At 45.7% G+C, this 19971-nt stretch overlaps 1 protein-coding gene across 3 annotated transcripts in view; it reads left to right on the top strand.

Moving 5' to 3' along the window:
* The window catches only part of LOC119817608 (androgen dependent TFPI regulating protein), a 105155-nt gene that overhangs the window by 68496 nt on the left and 16688 nt on the right, over positions 1-19971 (top strand). For all 3 annotated transcript variants that reach the window (XM_038334935.2, XM_038334934.2, XM_038334936.2), the window contains one exon: positions 18611-18726. In XM_038334935.2, the coding sequence (XP_038190863.1) occupies positions 18611-18726 (116 nt within the window). The remainder of the gene's footprint in view (positions 1-18610; positions 18727-19971) is intronic.

The raw sequence follows: 19971 nt of genomic DNA, 5'->3' as shown, positions 1-19971 counted from the left end.
GGCATGGTGGAAGGAGCAGGAGGATAGCTGGTCACCCTACATTGTTAATCAGGAAGCAAAGAGTGAACAGGAAGTGAAAAATGGGCATAAAACCCCAAGGTTTGTTTCCCATGGCCCACTTCCTCCAATAAGGTGCCACTTCCTAAAGACTTGAGAACCTTCCCAATAAGTTCACCAGCTAAGGACCAAGTGTCCAAACACAAGAATGAGCCTATGGTGGAAGATCTTTACAATCCACAATGTTTCTGCCATTGTCTTGCCTGGTGTTAAGAAAGCTGTTAAATTTGTCTGAGAGTTGGATTCCTTAGAACAAGAAAAGTGTGTTGAGCCTCGTGAAGCCTCAGAAATGTTTTGGAGAGCAAATTAAATGTTATATATGGGAATGGGGAAATGGCTCAATGAGTAAGGGGTTGTACAAGGATGAGGATCTATGTTCAAATACCCTAGCACTCTCGTGAAAATTCAGGTGGTGTAGCTGCACCCTTCTGTCACCCCAGTGGTGGGGGAAAGAAAGGGGACAGAGGTAGGCAGATCCCTTGGGCTCACTAGCCAACCACGTTAGCTGAAATGAGAGACCTTGTCTCAATTGACAGAAGTTTCTGTCCCGCCCGGTTCTGCAACCATTCAGTCCCAAAGAAACACACAGAGGCCTACACTAATTATAAACTGGTTAGCTTATTAGCTCAGGCTTCTTATTAATTAACTCTTACATCTTACATTAACCCATAAATCTTGTCTGTGTTTGCCGTGTGATTTTGGTACCTTTTATCAGTGAGGCATTCTCATCTTGCTTGCTCTGAATCTGTGTGACACTGCAGACTGAGCCTTTCTTCTTTCCAGAATTCTCCCATTAGGGTTGCCCCGCCTATACTTCCTGCCTGGCTACTGGTCAATCAGTGTTTTATTAAAACCAGTAGAAGTGACAAATCTTTACAGGGTGCAAGAGCATTGTCCCATAGCAGATATGAAGAGAGAGAGTCAGTGGAAGATGGCTGTTGTTGAAGATCTGCACATGTTGAGCCCACATACATGTACTTATCCCCCCTCGTACACACAACGTGTTAAGTATGTAACATTTGGATTACAGTTGTGTAATGAATTAAGTAAAACTGAGGCCAACTTGGAACTGCCCAGCTTCTTTCCCGTTCTCTACATAGCAGAGAGAGAGAGCCAGAAACGACACAATTTGAAGCATTCTTTCCTCCAAGGGGTCTAAGCAAGAGAGAGGACTTCTCATGAGACCCAAAGAGAAGTGGAGGTCCCTATTGTCTAGTGGAAGAGGACAACAAGTTTGTGGGAAGACTGCAAACCTGGAGCTAGTAGCGGTTCCTGGATGAATATGTAGGGGTCACACAATTCACACAGTGAGCAACTGAGGCCATGGTGGCAACTCAGAGACACTCCACTGTGGCAGCTCATGGAGGCCTTGGCTCTTATTTACATCTGATAGAGAGCTCCCTCTTCCATGGAAGCTTCTGTGATTTCACCATTCTGTGTTTAAAATATTGCCTGAACTGCCAGTCCTTGTAGGCTTGGACTCCTTGAGTAGACTTTTATTTTTCCCAGTGAATCCTGATGCCACATGATCATAAAATCCACACTTCTTTTTTTTTTTTAAGATTTATTTATTTATTCTGTATAGAGTGTTCTGCCTGTATGCCTGCAGACCAGAAGACGGCACCAGATTTCATTACAGGTGGTTGTGAGCCACCATGTGGTTGCTGGGGATTGAACTCAGGGCCTTTAGAAGAGCAGTCAGTGCTCTTAACTGCTGAGCCATCTCGTCAGCCCCCAAATCCACACTTCTTTCTGAATCATGGTCATGATGATGGTACTTTTTTAAATATACTTTTCAAAATCTCTGTGCACATGTGTGTGAATGTGTGCACACATGCGCTCACACTCACTTATATGAGCATGGCTATACATATGCCATGGTGTGTATGTAGAGATGGCAACCTTAAGTCTGGACTTCCGCTTCTACCTTGCTTCTGGCAGCACCGCTTGTTCATTGCTGTGCAGACTAGGAAGCCTCCGTACTTGTTGTCTCCAGCTCCCATTTCAATGGAGGAGCCTGGGGATTGTCAAGCTGCTACCACGTTTGGGTTCTGGGGATCCGAACTCAGGTCATCAGGCTTTAAAGCCAAGCACTCTCCCACTGAACCATTTCTTCCCACTGTTACTTTACATTTCTAGAGTTAATGAATACAATAATGGGTTTTATTGACATATGGAGAAAGACAAACATAGCCAAAGGAATCTGAATCCAAAGGGACTTTCATCTCTGCCATATCATAAAAAAGCAGCCCGCGCAGGGAAAACTCTCATTAAGAAAAAGGTACCTCGACTGCTGAATAAAACATTTTTTAAAAATCTTTTCAAATGCTTGGCTTACATACAAGAAAGCAATGGAAATTTCCCAAAGTTAAAATAAAGCAGAGAGATAACACAAAAATGAGATAAAGGCAATATTTGAAGAGATAATTACTGTTTTTTTAAAGTTTAGGAACAATGAATTATCATATTGAAGAAGTAGGGGAAAAGAGTTCCACACAGGACTAGGAAGCAGACAAAAAAACACTCTTACTAGGCCATATGTGTGATCCTGCAGACCCCTGAGATTAAAGAAAATCCTGACGACAGTCATTAGTAGGACATGTTTCCCAACATATTCTGGTTTGGAATCTTACAGACTCAATTAATGAAGACTAGAAATAATTGGGGAAAATGCTTATGTACGGAACATGTTTAGATTTTTTTCTTATTTTTAACCCTTTAAACAGTTAGTGTAACAATTATTTACATAAAATTACATTGTGTTGGCCATCATTGATACTCTAAGGGTAACTTAAAGTACAGAGGATGGTGTACCCAGGTTCTAAGTAAGTGTCATGTTTTTTGAGCCATCCATATAGCTCTGAATGGAGGTGTTTGCCACTAAGCTTTGTGACGTGAGTTCAGTGTCAGGTCACACATGGTAGGGAACTGACTCCCACAACTCATAATCCAACCTCCACATACACACCATTGTACATGTGCACATGTGTACCCCATCCACATACACACCATTGTACATGTGCACATGCGCAGCCCCTCCACATACACACCATCATTGTACATGTGCAGCCCCTCCACATACACACCATTGTACATGTGCACATGCGCACTCCTTCCAGACACAATAAACCAATAGAATGTAAAAGGAAAAAAAATGTTACCACGTTTTAGGTCAGTGGTTCTCAACTGTGGGTCATAACCCCACAGGGGCTGCATATCAGACCTCCTGCATAGCAGATATTTACATTACAATTCATAACAGCAGCAAAATTACAGTTATGAAGTATCAATGAAATAATTTTATGGTTGCAGGTCATACAACATGAGGAACCATATTAAAGGGTCATAGCATTAGAAAGGTTGAGAACCACTGCTTTCAACAAAGGATTTAAGTATTCAAATATTTTGGTATTCAAGGGACCCTGCAGTCAGACCATTGTGGACACTAAGACACCAGCGTACTGTCAGACTTGGGGATGGGTTTCAGCAGCAAAGATGGAATAATGGCTTCAAGGTCTGAGAACGAAAATAAAGGTAAGGGGAAAAGTTGATTTAATCAATGTGGTACTGAGAGGGTTGAATCTCCCATCTTGAGATCTTGTACTGCCCTCCCTCTAAGAATGTGGCGGGCAGACAACAGAGGGCACCTGAGACTTTTAGCTGCAGGAGGATGCAACCAAGAGAGCCTGTGGGTAGCATAGCCCTGTGCTGTCAGCAGGTTTTGGGAGTCAATCAAGAGAGGTGGCAAATGCCACAGCTTTGTGTTCTCAGCAACCTTCAAGGTGTCAGCAGGGACCGTTGGCAAGAGTTAGAGCTGGAGAGATCTCAGAGAGTTTCAGCTGCCAACCAAAAGCAGAACTTCAGGAAGCAGGTCAGCCACACGAGTGACGGGGTGGCAGGCCATCCCTCGGTGGCATGTCTTCAAGGCCGGAGACAGCCGCAGGGACAAATTCTCTGCCCCAACTCAAGCTTAGAGCCTTGAAGCCAGTCTTGCTTCTCTATAGAGCCCCTGTAAGCCCAGTCTCCGGGATCCTGGCCCCCAGCTAAAGCCAGGATTCTGCTGAGGGCTGGCCTCCACCAGGAAGTCGCATCCAAACTCTTCCTTTCCTTGCTCCTCTGATGTGTATGTCAATTAAGACTGCCTCTCTAAGACTCCTGGGTTGAGCTCTACGGAACCAAATGGATTCTGATTAGAGGAATGGGATTGGATGCAAATAAGGTGGAAAAAAAATGGGACCAATCAAGGAAGAGTCACACCTGGAAGTAAAGAAGAGGGAGGAGAGGGAGGGGAAGAGCACTACCCAGTCAGGTCTGGTCCAGCCTTCTGCCCCTGCTGTGGTCGGGAGGTAGGACCGTGGCTATGGAAAGCAGTTTTCCTAGGTTTAGGGTAAAGTCTATGACTCTCTGATCACCTTTGCTCCTAGAGTGTCTGCCAGGTTCCCTCCTAGGATCTAAGCCGTGCTTGTTAGGGAAGCAGTCTGACCTTCAGCCCTTTCAGGCTACATCCAGTTTCTTCCCCACATCACACTGGGGCTCTTCCTGTCTGGCTTTAGTTCTTCACCCCTGGCTGCCACTTCTCTGAGAGCCTGGGTTACAGGTGTCTCTTCACCCTCAGGGCTTGAGTCATTTGGGGACCTTGTTAAAAAGGCACATGATGGTAACCTTGGAACTTGGGAGGCTGAGGCAGGAGGACTGTGAGCTTGAGACCAGTCACACAGCGAGTCCTTGTCTCAAAAGCAAAACAACACAAAACTAACAAACAGCCAAAAGTGTTAACTCGGTAAGAATATTTTCAAAAACAGGAGTGCAGGCACTAACACAGATTTTAGTGCTCACACATCCGTACCAAAGGGTGACCTTAGGAAAAAAGAATGAGATCTCAGAAGGGAGATTTGAGAAAGCTCGAGGGGCTCCTGAGAAGAATGCATCCAGTGGTTAGGTGGATCGTTCTGGTAACTCTGTGTGGGCGATGTCGTCGTTTAACTCTGATGTTCCTTTGTTGACAGTTTGTCTGGATGCTTTTAGTATGGGTGACTGAGGTCTTGATGTGACACACCGTTCTTGGACAACGCCAGTCTGTGCTTTTCCGTCAAGTAGGGCTCGTTGGGTGAAAGCGGTGGCGTCGGTGTTTCATTCATGCGTGCTGTGGATCGGGTCACAAGACCTCTTGATGAGTTGTCTCTGTCATCAGTACGAAGCGACTTTTCCCATCTGTTCTTATTTCGGGTTGAAATCTGTTTTGTCAGATGGTCATACTGTGGTGTCTGCTGGTTTTCTGGGGTCACATTTTCTTGGGGGTGCATTTTTCTAGCCTCTTAGAGTTGTGTTTGTCTTTAAAATGGAGGATGCTTCTTGTAGGCAACAAATAGAGGTACCCGTTTGTAAAACCAGCCTTCTAGTCTGTACCTTTGCATGGGAGAATCGAGACCATCGAGTTCAGAATTATTATTGAAACCCATGCATTCCTTCCTGTCATTTGTTCTTTTTGTAATATTTGGGGCTTTCCTGGGTCTCGCTGCTGTGTTTACTGTTCTGGTACAGGGTTTTGCTTTCCCGTGACCTCATGAGTGTTCATCTCTCTTCACCGTGTAGGGTTCCTTCAAATGTCTTCTTCAGTACTGCCTAAATGGTCACAAATCCCTTTCCCTTTGAGTCGACGTGTTCGGAATCGCTCATTTTATTTTCATCGCCAAACCTATTCTGGGCTTTTCCAACTTGGGAACTGGAGCCATGTTTCCTAATTGCTTAGAATAAAAGCCAGGATTGGCATGGTAGTTTTAAGATGGTTTGGAGCTACATTGTGAGACTCTGTCTCTTGAAACAAAAAATAAGCTGGGTATAGGGGCTCATACCTGTAACCCCAGCACCCAGGAGACTGAGGAAAAGCAGACAGATTTCTGTGGATTTAAGACCAGTCTCAGCTACATAGTGCATTCCAGACAAACCTGGGCTATTTGGAAGATGGATGCCACCTGATGTCATCGTGTTTTGTGGAATAAGTGACTCAGAAAGACAGGTATTGCACACTTCCTTTCCTTACTGGATCCTAGAGACTCTGTAGATAAAAGCTAGGTATGCAGGAGGGGAGGCTGGGGGAAGGGAGAGGACGAATTATGAGGGGGAAGGGGGAATATAGGGTGGAGGAAAGGAATATGGTCAAATCATATGACATATTTAAAAGAAACTGTCTTTATGAAACCCAGAACTATGCTAAGGGAATATAAACTCACAAAAATATCAGTCAAACAAAAAGCCAGTACTGACCTTGCCAATTCCTTAGATACCTTATCCATTCCACTCAAGTATGTTAGCATTTCTCGACACTTTCTAGAATCCCTGCTGATGTGCTGGGGGCTATAACCACTTCCTATGTGACCCATACCAGAGCTCTGGACCAGTCGTAACTGTTTGCCATTCTCACTATCTCCACATGACAGCAAAAGAAATTGGGAAATACTACCTTAGTCCTCCTCCATGGCTTCCTAGTTTGTTTGATCTGTGTTCTTCAGACTTAACTGCTTCCAGCTCAGATGGAACGTCTTTCTTCTTGGTGTGCTGGGAATTATTTATTTATATTTATTTGTTTATTTATGTTTCCTTATGTATACAGTGTTCTGCCTGTATGCATGTTTGCACTCCGGAAGAGGGTAGCAGATCTCATTATAGATAGTTATGAGCCACCATGTGGGTGCTGGGAATTGAACTTGGGACCTCTGAAAGAGCAGACAGTGCTCTTTACCTCTGAGCCATCTCTCCAGCCTCTTGTGTGTGTGTGTATATGTGTGTGTGTGTGTGTGTGTGTGTGTGTATTGAGACAGGGTCTTACTGTATAGTCCTGGCTGGCCTCAAACTCACAAAGATCTGCCTGTCTCTGCCTCTGCATGTTGGGTTTAAGGGTGTATGTCATCAATGCCCAGTGAGTTTGAGATGTTCTTGCCATTTCTCTTTTCCTATGAACCTTGAAGTCGTTCCTGCACCAGGACCTCTTCCCATGCAGTCCTTCTTGCCTGGAATCTTCCCCATCTGCTCTTGAATGTTTCCCTTTATGTTTCAAAACATTTTAAAACCCGACCTCTGAATGGCTGTCCCTGACTTTGTCCATACTGCACCTTTCTGCCTGTGTTCCCATGCATAGTTTCTCAGTCTTCCTTCACAGCACTCAGTGTGTTGGTATCTGTGTTTTCTTGATTATAGAAAATTTTGCTCTTCGGTGAAGTCTGCCAGAGCAGAGACTTTTATCTTTCATCTTAAGTGGCGTACAGAGCATGTGTAATGGAGGTTATTACTTGAAAGGACGGAGGTGTCACCGCTTAGCCTCAGCGTTTCCCTGTAATTTTGACTGAACCCAAGATTTTTCCTCTTTAGGGGCACAGTAGGGTGTGATGAGATCAAGTGGCCCTGGTGGCAGAAGAGAAATTGTACTATGGAAGCAGATGACACTTTTGAAATAAGGGTTTTCTGTTTGTTTGTTTGTTTTGTTTTTTTGTACACAACGTTGTAATGAAATTCTACCAAGCTCCCTAGTAGCTTGAAATATTTATGTAAATGTCGGTACCACCTGAGTGAGACTCGGTATATTTGAGGCTGGTTCATGGGTAAGACAAGAACAGCACCACAGTTATAGCATCCATTTTATTGACTAGCATTTATCCTGGTTTGGGTCATGGCTCAAAGGTAGACCTTTTAGTGGAGACCTTTTGTTGATCTCTGCTTTCCTTGGTTATCACCATTGCCAGGTGTACACTGGGCAAGAGCATTCAGGTAGCTAGGGTGAAAGTTCAAACAGCCATTGCTGCAAGGAAGAAGTGTGGCTGAGGAGGAAAGGAAGAAGAGAAACAGATGCACACTCGTGGAGACCCCCAGATTAGTGAGATGTGGTCAAAGGAAAGGGAAGAGACATGGTTGAAAATAGAAGCATCCTTTCTCGCTGAGCAAACACGTGTGAAAGGCCCATTTCCCTCCTTTGGGCAGTGGCTGGCTCAGCACTGACACTGCGCAATGTACTCCATACACAAGCAAGGGTTCCCAGAGATAGGTGACTCGGAGCGCCATTTTGTTATATGAAGGAAGCAAACCCTTGAAATACGGAGCCTCATCAGAAAGAAGCAGTTCTTTAGTGGCCTCCATGGGACCAAACACTTCAATTGCTGCCTGCTAATCAAAGGCTTTATTTTAAGAACAGAATTTTAAGAAAAGCCTCAAACGATTTCAGCCCTTCCTTACTTCCCTTACAAGGAACAGATGCTACCAGCAAGAATTTATATGGGAAAGCTGAGACGCATCAACATGCAGAGGACTACAGGGGAGTTTTTGTTGTATTGTGTTTCCTGCATTTGGAAACCAAAAAATGCAGAATCATTCCAAAGGGGTATTCCAGACACCTTACCTGGCGTGTGTTCGGCATATCATCTCCAGACGCATATTCAGGCTCAAAAGCCACAGTTGACTGTTCTTTGTTCAGAAGGTGTTTCATGACCTTTAGAGCCCTTTTGATGTTGTTTTCTCGAAGAAATCCAGGAGAAGAAAGCAAATCAGCTTTCTGGGTAATGGGAAGTAATTCACCCAGACACGCTTTCTCAGGAGTGTGGAGGCTGCTGAAAGTCATGTCACTCCCTCCCTTAGCCTGCACATAGCTTCCCAGATTTTATAGTCACAAGTGAGATTTCAGTCAGTCTCTGGGTCTGTGGGCCTGCTGGAAATGGCAGTTTCTCCAGGCTAACCCTCAAAGTCTCTTCAGGGTCCAAGTCTAAGAATACCATAAATAGGAGGCTGGCAGCCATTGGCTCCCTGGGCAAGAAGTGCAGGACTCGCTGAGGAAGGATGATCCCTGTGGAACCTCAGGGAAGACCTTACAATCATCTTCTCACCTCCATACTTAGCCAACTTGGTGTTGTGTCTTTGTATGTAAGTGTATGTACATGCATTTGAGTGTGCATGTGCAAATGTGTACATGTGTATGGAGATCAGAGGGTTTCTTCCTCAATCACTCTACACATTATTTTCTCAAACAAGGTCTTGACTGAACCTAGAGCTTCCCATTTGCTTAGATGGACTGGCTGGGAAGCCCTGGGAGCCTCCTGTCTCCAGCCAACACTGGAATCCTGGGCATATGGTCATATACTAAACACTGCTTTGCACCTGGATGCTGGGATCTACAACAAGGTCCTAGTGCTTATATAGAAATTTAACAATTGGGATAGTCCCTTAGCCCCTGGTGCTATGTTTTAATATCTCTTCTCGAGTTTGGACACACATGACCACATTGTTACTGAAATCACCTAGTTTTCTCTTTACATGATCCCTAAACTGACTATTTTTGTCAATCTCCTTTGCAAATCAGTCTTTAGACCATCATTTTACCTGGGGACCCCCAACTCCATCTGACCCCCAACTCTATCTCACTCCCAACCCCATCTCACCCCCTACTCCATCTGACCCTCAATTCCATCTGACCCCCAACTCCATCTCACCCCCAACCCCATCTATCCTCAACTCTATCTCACCCCCAACTCCATCTACCCCCAACTCCATCTCACCCCCTACTCCATCTGACCCTCAATTCCATCTGACCCCCAACTCCATCTCACCCCCAACTCCATCTGAATATCAACTCTGTCATATTCTCAACTGATCAGACTCTCAACTCTCAGCTGAGATGGAGTTTGATCTCCAGAGGACACATAACAATGTCTGGAGGCAATTTAGACTGTTACACTGGCACTAGGGACTGTGCTACTGACACCTGATGTATGCAAACCAAGGATGGTACCGGACTTCCTGTGATACACGGGGGAAGGGGGAATCCCCAACTGAAGGATGATCTTTTCTAAAATGTCAGGTGGTGGAGCATGAGAAGTGCTTACTTCACTGTGGTTGTCTCACGATATTTCATTCCAGATACTTGCTTATTCCTCTCTTCTCCCCCATCTTATACTCTCTACTTTGATCTTTAAAGTTTGTTTAGTGCTCTGATGACTCCCAGTTCTTTGTCCTTATCTAAATATTTCTTTGTAGTGAGGAGCCGTGGGCCGCGTTCCTGCCGCCCTGCTCCCGGCCGCCGCCTGGCTAGCTTATGCCCCAAAATAACAACACACAAACTGTACTCATTTAAACACTGCCTGGCCCATTAGCTTCAGCCTCTTACTGGCTAAATCTCACATTTTGATTAACCCATATTTAGTAATGTGTGTAGCACCACAAGGGGAGGCTTACCGGGAAGATTCAAACCTACGTCCATTTTGGGTCGGAGCTTCATTGCATCTGGCTCAGAGAGGAGAGGCATGGCATCTGTCTGAGCCAACTACCTCACTTCCTTCTTCCTTCTTCCTGTTCTGTCTACTCCACCCACCTAAGGGCTGGGTACTAGGCCAAGGCAGTTTCTTTATTAACAAATGAAATCAACACAAACAGAAGACTCTCCCACATCATTTCTCAAGTTCCCAATATCAGACTAGACAACTTCAGTTTGACATCCTACGCACAGCCATTTTTTTGTTTTGATTTTTTTCCAAAGAGAAATGAATTTATAATTTTAAAAGTAGTGTAAGACAAGTAGGTATCTAAAATAACTATTTCAAAATACAATGAAACACAATTTGGTAACCATTATGAACTAATCAGACCTGATGAGGAGCCCAAAACTATGGAAAAAAGATCTTCGAGTTTTTAAGACAGACTTTGATCCAGTGAGCCTCGCACAAGGGGTGTAATTCTTTGAATTCGGCAAAGATGAATGTGGCTCTCCGACACAATGGATAGCACCTTGGACTTTTAGTGACAAATTAAGCAAAGATGCAAAGATGTGTCCATCCCTGAGGTCCCAAAGTCCTTATGAGGAGCAGAAGGAGGGAGAACATGAGCAAGGAAGTCAGGACCGCGAGGGGTGCATTCACCCACTGAGACGGTGGGACAGATGTAATGGGAGATCACCAAGGCCAGTTGGAATGGGACTGATGGAGCATGTGATCAAACTGGACTCTTTGAATGTGGCTGGCGCTGGGCTTTGATTCTACTGCATTGACGGGCTCTGTGGGAGCCTTGTCAGTATGGATGCTCACCTTCCTGGACCTGGGGGGACTTGGGAGGACCTTGGACTTCCCATAGTGTAGGGAACCCTGACTGCTCTTTGGCCTGGAGAGGGAGGGAATGGGGATATGGGTGGAGGGGAGGGGAGGGGAGTGGGAGGAGGGGAGGAGATGGAAATTTTTTTTTTTTTTTTTTTTTTTTTTGGTTTTTCGAGACAGGGTTTCTCTGCAGCTTTAGAGCCTGTCCTGGAACTAGCTCTTGTAGACCAGGCTGGTCTCGAACTCACAGAGATCCGCCTGCCTCTGCCTCCCGAGTGCTGGGATTAAAGGCGTGCGCCACCACCGCCCGGCTGGAAATTTTTTAATAATAATAATAATAATAATAATAATAATAATAATAATAATAATAAAAGGAAAAATGTGTCCATCCTTTGCGGTCCCCAAGGGCTTCAACCCCATGCTGCCTACCACTGTCTAATGTTTTTGGAGCCTCCACCACATGAAAGTTGAAAAGCAGTCTGGCCCTGGGGTGACAGGGTCAGTTTGAAATAACTCTAAGTTTACATTCATTAACGTTATTTTTCAGTTGCTTAAAGTGATGATTCAGAACTGACTTTTCAGGTTAAGGTCATTTCTCAGACCTCACTTGCAGCCATCCTCCTCTCCACTGACAAGCACTCAACAGAAACCCACACTCAGACTAACCCCACATCAACTGTTTTGTGTGCATCTCGGAAAATCACCAATGAGCAACAAGCATTCACGCAGAGCAGCTAGGGAACTCCAGCTGAAAAGGATGATGGGTCAGCGGGAGGGAAGGAGGAGAAAGGGAAGTGATCCCTCACAAGATCTGCCTTGAGGAGGGCTCAGAACGGCACCCCAGAACTTGTGCTTACAGGGTGATTTCATGAATCACTGCTGTCTCCCAAGCGAAACAGCTGTCTTTCATGTCCTGAGTTCTCCACTGATGTGGTAATAGGATACTGGAGAGGAAGTGACGTTGCCTGGGAAACAGTGCCTACAAAGCAAGTCAAGCCCCCAATGCTTCCTAAACCCCCTCTGTGTGGAGAACAACCTCTCATTAATTTTGAACAGTCATCTAGAGAGTTCCCTGCCTGTCTGTCTCTGTATGTGCCTGGTGGAGCCAGACAAGGGGTCAGGGAGGAAGTGTAGGAGAAAGATTGATGAAGAGAAGCTATTCAACAAAGCCATAGGAGAGGGTTCCACCTGTCCCAACTCCAGGATGGAGGTAACCCAGTTAGTCCTAGGACAGGCAAAGGACTGTGTATGCTACCTTTGCGTTTTTTAGCTTCCTGCAGGGACATTCACTCCCAATGCCTGTACCACTGGTTGAGCCTTTAGTGTAGTCGTCAAAATGTTGGCACCTGTTGGTTGTTTCCCGGAGTCTCACCTGCTCATAGGCTTCCTTGCAAGTATCCAGGACATAATTTTAAGACCTAGCGTGCCATCTCCAGCCATGACGAAGTTGCTGCCATCTAGTTGTGAGACTGGCTGAGCCACTCTTTCCTCACACACGCATCCTGATCTACGGAAGCCACTGCCTATGGATGTCACTCTGGGTTCCTTTCCAGGCCTGCAGAACTCTCCACCTGCCCCTTGACTGTTCCTTGGACTCACTCATTAATGCCACCAATATTACGTGGCCTAAGCCCTAAGTTGCTTCAGTCTGAGGGAGATGCTCTGGGCTTGGAGGATGTCGTGATGGGAACGGACAACAGATGGCTTCAGGCAGGCCATGACGAATATCAAGTGGAATTCTGGGATTCACCCAGGAGTCACTGAGCCCACAGAGGTCTTCAGATGGGGATGCCGAGTAACCAGAGAGAGGTGGAGAGGAACTTGGATATGAGGTTAAGAAAAGATAGGTGACCGAGCCACACGAAGGACTTGCCCTTCCTCTGTAACTAGAAGATCAGTCAGTATTTATTTATCCAACTAGAGGAAAGTGTAGCAAAGAATAAATTAGATCTTCGCCCTCAAATGATGTGTGAGCTCACTAAGAATAGGAGTGGAGACACAGGAAGCTGCAGCAGAACAAACACACTGAATAGGGCTGAGGGAGGGCCTTGGAGGAAAGGGTGTGTCCTGATCAAAAGTGGGGGTGGGTAGGGAAGGGGAGTGGAGTGCAGCAGAGAAAGAGGTACTGGTTTCCTTGGGAAAGCTTATTTGCAATACGAGGGCATCAGTATCACCACCACCTTTAAAAAATAATCCCTCAAGTTTTTACATCTGAGTCACCACCAGCAGATAACTCTTGCACCTGGGCTTTAGACAAAGAGGCTGACACCCAATTCCACGTGGCTGAAGCCTGAGATTTAAAAGCTAAGCAGCTGTAAGGGATATAAAGTTTGGACATAGGGTCTAAAGGAGTAAGTCAATGGTTACAAGAACGAATGTGGCAGACAGCACAGAAGAAAGGACAGGAAGGGGCAGAATACACTGGCAGGACAGTCCTAGGATCTCAGATGTCTGTTTATCTGACCCTAACTAGATAGAATCCAAATCATCACTACCTCTCCAGGCCGAACTCTACTAAAACCAACCAGCTTCTCCAGGCAGGAGGATGATGCTTGGGTTAGTCAACTCAGAGGATACCAGTCTACAAGCAGAAGGTGACTTACAGAGCTTTCAGAAGGTTCAAGAAGCTGTCGTCCAGCTACCCATTCAAAAACACATCCATAAAAAAAAAAACTAGCACACTTCCTCCCTTGCCCCACAGAACCATTTATTTCCAAGTCAGAGAAGGCTATTCAACCTCCCAGAGTTTTATTATGAAAATCGTGAAAATTTTCCACCACACTGATGAAGGGATTCGATGGTGAACTCTTGGTTCTGCCCTTGCTGGTCCACTTGCTTGGTGTTAGCGTAAATCTGTCCATCTCTCTGTGTGTTAGTTCATTGGTCCAGGTGCATTTCAGAGTAAAATGGAAAAACCATTAACCATTCTTCCCTGTAAATGAGGCAGTTGGTTTTTAACTTCTTTGCAGGTGGGTAACCTGTGCCTGGCTACCTGGGTGGATAGTGGAGATAAACCCAAAGCTTGTAGCTCTGTCTGTGGGTGGTTTATGTCCCTCCATCCTCCACCCCTTGCCCAAGGCAATTTCACATTGACTCGGTAATTACAGTGGAGTCTTGCCAGTGAGTTCCTAGAAAGCAAAAGAGAATTTTGTTTTACAAGTACAGCCAGTCCTCTTTCAAGACTGTAATATCGAGGCTGGAGAGGAGTCTTGCCAACCATAGGGACACAAGAGTTAAAAGCCAAGATCCCCTAGAGGCAAAAACTGAATGACCTGTATGTATACTTCTGAATTAGATTTACTTCAAGCAAAACTGCACCTTTTTAACAATGGGAGAGAGTCTATAATACATATGGCTTCAGTTTGGGACTATTAAAAACTGCCGGCAACCTGTCCAGGACCTCCACTGTTGTCCTGTAGGGTTTGAGGAAAGCCAGCCAGGGAAGTCAGTGCGAAAGAGGGTCAAAGCTGTTAGCTGGAGACCACATGGTGCTAACAAAACCAGGCTCTGCCCTAATAGGATCAGCCAAACAGCTCTCACTGCATGGAAAGGGGCATGGGCATACTCGTGAGCCACGTGACAAGCCTAGGCTGGGCATGACAATGCTTTATGTAAGGTTTGCTTGACCTCCACTCTTTCACCTCTTGCATTTGTATTTAAGATTTTGATTTGTCATCCTTGTCCCCAAAGAGCTTTTGTGCAGGTTCTTTTTATTTGTCTGGTGTGTCTGGTTTATCATGAGATCCATCTTTCTCTGTCTGGAAGTGAGGTCTTATAGCACACTAACGCTTTGTTTAAAAAACATCCACCTATTAGCGCCATGGAGAAGTTGTCTTCGCCACTTTTCTCATTGCTATAACCAAGAGCCGCCTAGGGAGGAAGGGTTCATTTTGGCTCACAGTTAAGGGACAAGGGACGGGAAACCATGGCAAGAGCTTGAATCACATAGCCACAGTCAGGAAGCAGAGAGCAACTGTGACTGCTCAGCTTCATTTTCATTTTTATTCAGTGTGAGACTTCAGTCCCTGGAATGGTGCCTCTCGCATTTAGAGTAATCTTTTCTTTTCCATTAGAGAAAAATTAAATGTTCTCCCCCAACCCTCATTCCACCGCTAGAGTCTTAGGTGACTGGCTGTCCTGTAGATGTAGTCTCTGGGAACTCTGAGCAGCTAAAACTGCGAGGGAGATCCCAAGCTGCAGAGCAAAGACCAAAACCAAGATGCCTGTGGGCTTCACTCACGCCTTCATTGGCTGAGGAGTGCTGCCTGAGAGGCAGAGAAGGCAGCCATGGTAGGTTCAGGTCACCCGCAGGGTCACCCTAGCAGCCACTTTTCGGCTAGAAGGAGGCTAACAGGAATGTGAGCACAAACCGCTATCGTTGCTTTTCCAGTTACTACTCTTGCAATCAGTAAGAATGTTCTATGGTTATTATTCACAACCCCAGAGAATCTAAAGTACAATTATTGTACTAATACCTAAAGTAATATTTTGCATGTAATTCGGATGGAAGTTGGCATTATAGAAAGGCTAGGGGAGAAGGAATAACCGGGAGGGACAAAAAGGAACAACGGCACATTGAAAGAATTCACCCAAAAGACAACTTCATTGACTGGGAGAGATAGTTTCGCCCCACCCACTGTGTTTACATATGCCATTGTTTCAGCCTGCGATGTTTTGTTTACTTCAGAAGGAAATATTTTACCCTCTCTGAGATAATTAATTTTTGTCAGCTTCACGGTTTATAAGGGAAACTGAGAAACTGTTAATTGAAATACAGACTGAGTCACTGTTTGCGGTAATTTTTGGCAGCGTTCTAATTTGTGTCAATCCCAGCCTAATTATTAGATTTTGTTGGAAGCAGAAAGCATATTTGATTTTTTTCCTTTATTGAACTCTTTTTTCCCCATTTTTTTTCTTTGAAATTTGTGCTCTCTGGCAAAGGTTATGTAATTTATGTCAATATGAGGCGAAACACAGATAAATGGGAAACACCAAAGAGGTTTTATTGCATCGTGCTTGGCTCTGCTCAGTAGCTCAGTATTTACAAAGCCTGTAGACTGCGGTCTTCCGGCCTCACTCCTGCCTACCCCAAGCCCCTGTGAGAAAATGTGGTACTTTAAAAGACCTTCTCACTGGTGAGAAGCCGCCGTCTATGGACCATCACTAATGGCATCACGGAAGTGGATTTCCAGAAGCCATCAGGGAGAGTTCATTTGGAAATCCAATTGCATGTCACTAGCAAAGGGTAGGCACCTAGTAGAGGTGGCCGGTCATGCATCCGCTGAGTTGTTGGTTGTAAAAGCATTAATCACCATGAACTCATTTACTCCTAATGCAAACATACTGCATTATTCCACAGGAATTCTGTTCCCAACGATCATTAGCGTAGACAACAGGGAGCTTCTGGTTGTGGGTGAGGTTAATAAAATCTGTCAGCTCAATGGCCAGCATAATGGACCTGTTAATGACTCCTAATAGAAGCTGGATCCACCCTTCCCACTGCAAAGGCAGGAAGAGAGGCAGGTTTCTATGCAGGGCAGACAACTCTGTCCCTTGACAGCTCCTGTGGTAGCTTCTACATAGAGACAACGCTAAGATCAGCCACTGAGTATGATCAGAAATTGGAGCCTGCTGTATCTGGGAGCTCTGGTATCTGTGCTGGGCAGGGGAGGGAGTCCCCAGAACGACCCAGGATGGCTCTGCTCACATTCTCTAGCACCCACGCTGTAGTTGCTTGCAAAGCACAGGCTAGGAACATCCAAGCTGTGAATACCCCAGACCCTTCTCCACCCTGAAATCTCCCATGAGAAGGATGGAATTTACAGCAATGATAGTGACAACCATGGCCAGTGGTCGCCAGATGCTCCCAAAGACTAGATAATTCACATGAGCTTACCAAAAGTGCTCACACATTGTCCCCATTTGACATCAGGGTAGCCCAAGCCCAGAGGTCTTCAGCTACTGCCCCAAGGTGGCATTAGGAAGGTCATGCCCATAAACACCATTCTTCTCCATTGGAGGAACACACAAAAACAGCAAACTGTAGTCAGGCTCATGAAAAGGTACAGGGCATGAGAGAGAATCTGGAACATTCTCCATTGTACGTCTGTCTAGCCAGTCAGCACACGCAGGGTCAAGCAAAGTGCATAAAAGCTGTGCTATTCTCGTGCCTTGTTACTATCACCCAGGACCCCAAGCCCTTAGGATGCTCAGCTGTTCCGTTGTCACCCATTTGCCACTTATCCTTATCATTTGCATCCTATTACCCCCGGTCCCACAAGTCATAAAACTGGTCACCTGAAGCTCATCTTGATCACCCGAAGCTCGTCTTGATCTCCTGATTGGACTCTAGCTGCCAGGGACAAAAGAAGCTACCAACTCCTGGAGACTCCCTCTGAGCCCAAGTCTTGTGGGACAGTCAATGAGGAGTGCCTTGAGCCAGAGACCTGATCTCCAGCCCCGTAGGCTAGGTAGAAGCGCTCAGACCCTCCCAAGCCCTGAGGACTCTGTGACTTAGGTGGTGACAGCTACCCGGACTCAACATCTGGAGGCTTTGGATGCAAGGGGCTGCAAAGAACTGTGTAAACCCGGGTGCAGAGTGACAGACCATCTTTGCAATAAAGGGAGCTTTGTGTATAGACCTCTAGGGATCGGATCTAGAGCGGCTTCTGAAACCCAAAAGGGTGTAGCCCCAGCAGTTTTAACCAACAACCTCATCCTTAGAGGTGCACTTCCTTTACTGTATTTTCTTAACAGAGTCTTAATTATTCGAAAGATAAAACAAAGCATATGGTTAGAATATGGGAAGATATGGGGAAGAAGGTGAACTTAGCAAGACTCAGAAGCAGCCTTATGAATATGCCGCAGCACCTAGCATCCCCCGCAGGGGTGAGCTCAGCGCTGACTACAGAGGGGGAACATGGAGAATATGGGAGGTGTTTTCTGCCCCACACCCCAAGCTTATGGATGCATGACATCAGTACAAGACCACGTGGCAGCCAGATACAATAGACCAAGACAAATTAGCAAAAGGGAAAATCCACAGAGAGCGCCACGGAGGATAGCGTTAGTTGTCAGGAGCATAGCTCCGTGCACATGCACAGAGGGAAAAGACACAGCCCAGCTGTGGAGAGGAAGCTTGATGAGGCTTCTGGATTGAGGACAGCATATGAGGACAGCATGCAGAGTGCAGAGAACTCTGAGGGCCACTGCCCTGTCCAAGAGGAAAAAAGAAGGTATTTGTGCATGTATACGTGAGGGAAAGTGTGAGTGTGTGTGTGTGTGTGTGTGTGTGTGTGTGTGTGTGTAAGGGCACAGCAGGCAGCATGCAAGGCCAGATAGGACGTGGGGCACCCAAGGAGAATGACCCAACTCAAGTGTCGCAAAAGTCAACCTGGTACAAGTGGATAGAATAGAAAGGGACAAGGGGCTTACACGCACTGAGAGGCTGGGGAGTCCTGCCTCATAGTTTGTCTTCTTCTCTTCCCCAGCATACCTCCATATTCCCCTTTTCACTGATGGAAACCATTCTCCGACCACACCGCTACCCACCGAAGAAGCTAGGCCTCTCCTTGTTGGGTGCTTGTAACCTTGCCTACATTATCAGGTAAGAATTGCACAGAAAGGGTCCCCTGAGACTTTGGTGCCATTGGTGATCCAAATGAACATTCCATAAGAGCATATCATTAAATCAGTACTTTGGTTGGTTTAGTAGGTGATATAACCAATCTTTAAATTTCTAGAGGGAAAGGGTTCTTATTGTTTGATTTTAATACTCATGGAAAGCTCATATTCAGAGGACACACACACACACACACACACACACGCACACACGGCAAGCCACAACTTCCTCATTCTCCCCTCATGAAAAATAATTATTGCCAAGTGGCACACATGCTTCTGTTTCCAAGAATACATTGATTTCAGTTTCATTTGCAATTAGAATGTTTGAGAGAATGAATGAATGCTCCAAAGCATCTATATTTACGCCATCTAAAAAGGCGCATTTGGCGTGGGGGGGGGGGGCGGAGATGCTAGTGTCCTGCATCATCTTAAGTCTCAGACCTAGAGGGCGGTTGCCAGAGACCTGAAGAACGTGGGAAATGAATCAGGTAACTGGCCTTGATTGATTTTGTCACTCCATCACCTGGTGACCCTCACTCTTTGTAATGCTGCCCCACGGTCTGCAACCAAGGGCATGCCCACGACCTTCTGTCTGGTACTTGAGGAAGCCCAGTTCCCATCCGCAGCTTCTTTCTTTGCTTGTTTGTTTATTCTGAGACAAGGTCTTATGTAGCTCATGGTGGCCTCAACCTCTTGGAATAACCAAGAAATAACCCAATGGTCTTTATTTTGAGTCTTCCTGTCTCTACTTCCCAAGTGATGACATTACAGAACTGTATTGCTGCCTTAGTTAGCTATTGCTGTGAAGACACCGTGACCATGACAGCTCCCATAAGGAAAACATTTAATTGGTACTGGCTTACAGGTTCAGAGGTTTACTCCACTATCACGGCAGGAAGAGGCAGACATGGTGCTAAAGATGGAGCTGAGAGTTCTACACCTGGATTGTCAGGCAGCAGGAAGAGAATGACACTGGGCCTGGCTTGAGCATCTGAAATCCTGAAGCCTACCCCAAGTGACAAACTTCCTCCAACAAGGCCATACCTTCTCCAAAACAGTGCACTCTCTAGGAGCCCGTGGCAGCCATTTTCATTCAAACCACCACAACTACCTTGCCCAGTTTCGTGGTGCTGATGTTGAACTGAGGGCCTCATACATAGCAGGCAAGCACTCTACTAACGGGCTATAGACCCAGTCCTACTTTCATAGCCTTTCATATGACATTATT

The sequence above is a fragment of the Arvicola amphibius genome, chromosome 6 (genome assembly GCF_903992535.2).
Source record: "Arvicola amphibius chromosome 6, mArvAmp1.2, whole genome shotgun sequence".
Taxonomy (NCBI): domain Eukaryota; kingdom Metazoa; phylum Chordata; class Mammalia; order Rodentia; family Cricetidae; genus Arvicola; species Arvicola amphibius.
The sequence above is the reverse complement of the archived record's forward strand: the minus strand, read 5'-3'. Positions and strand labels throughout refer to the sequence as shown.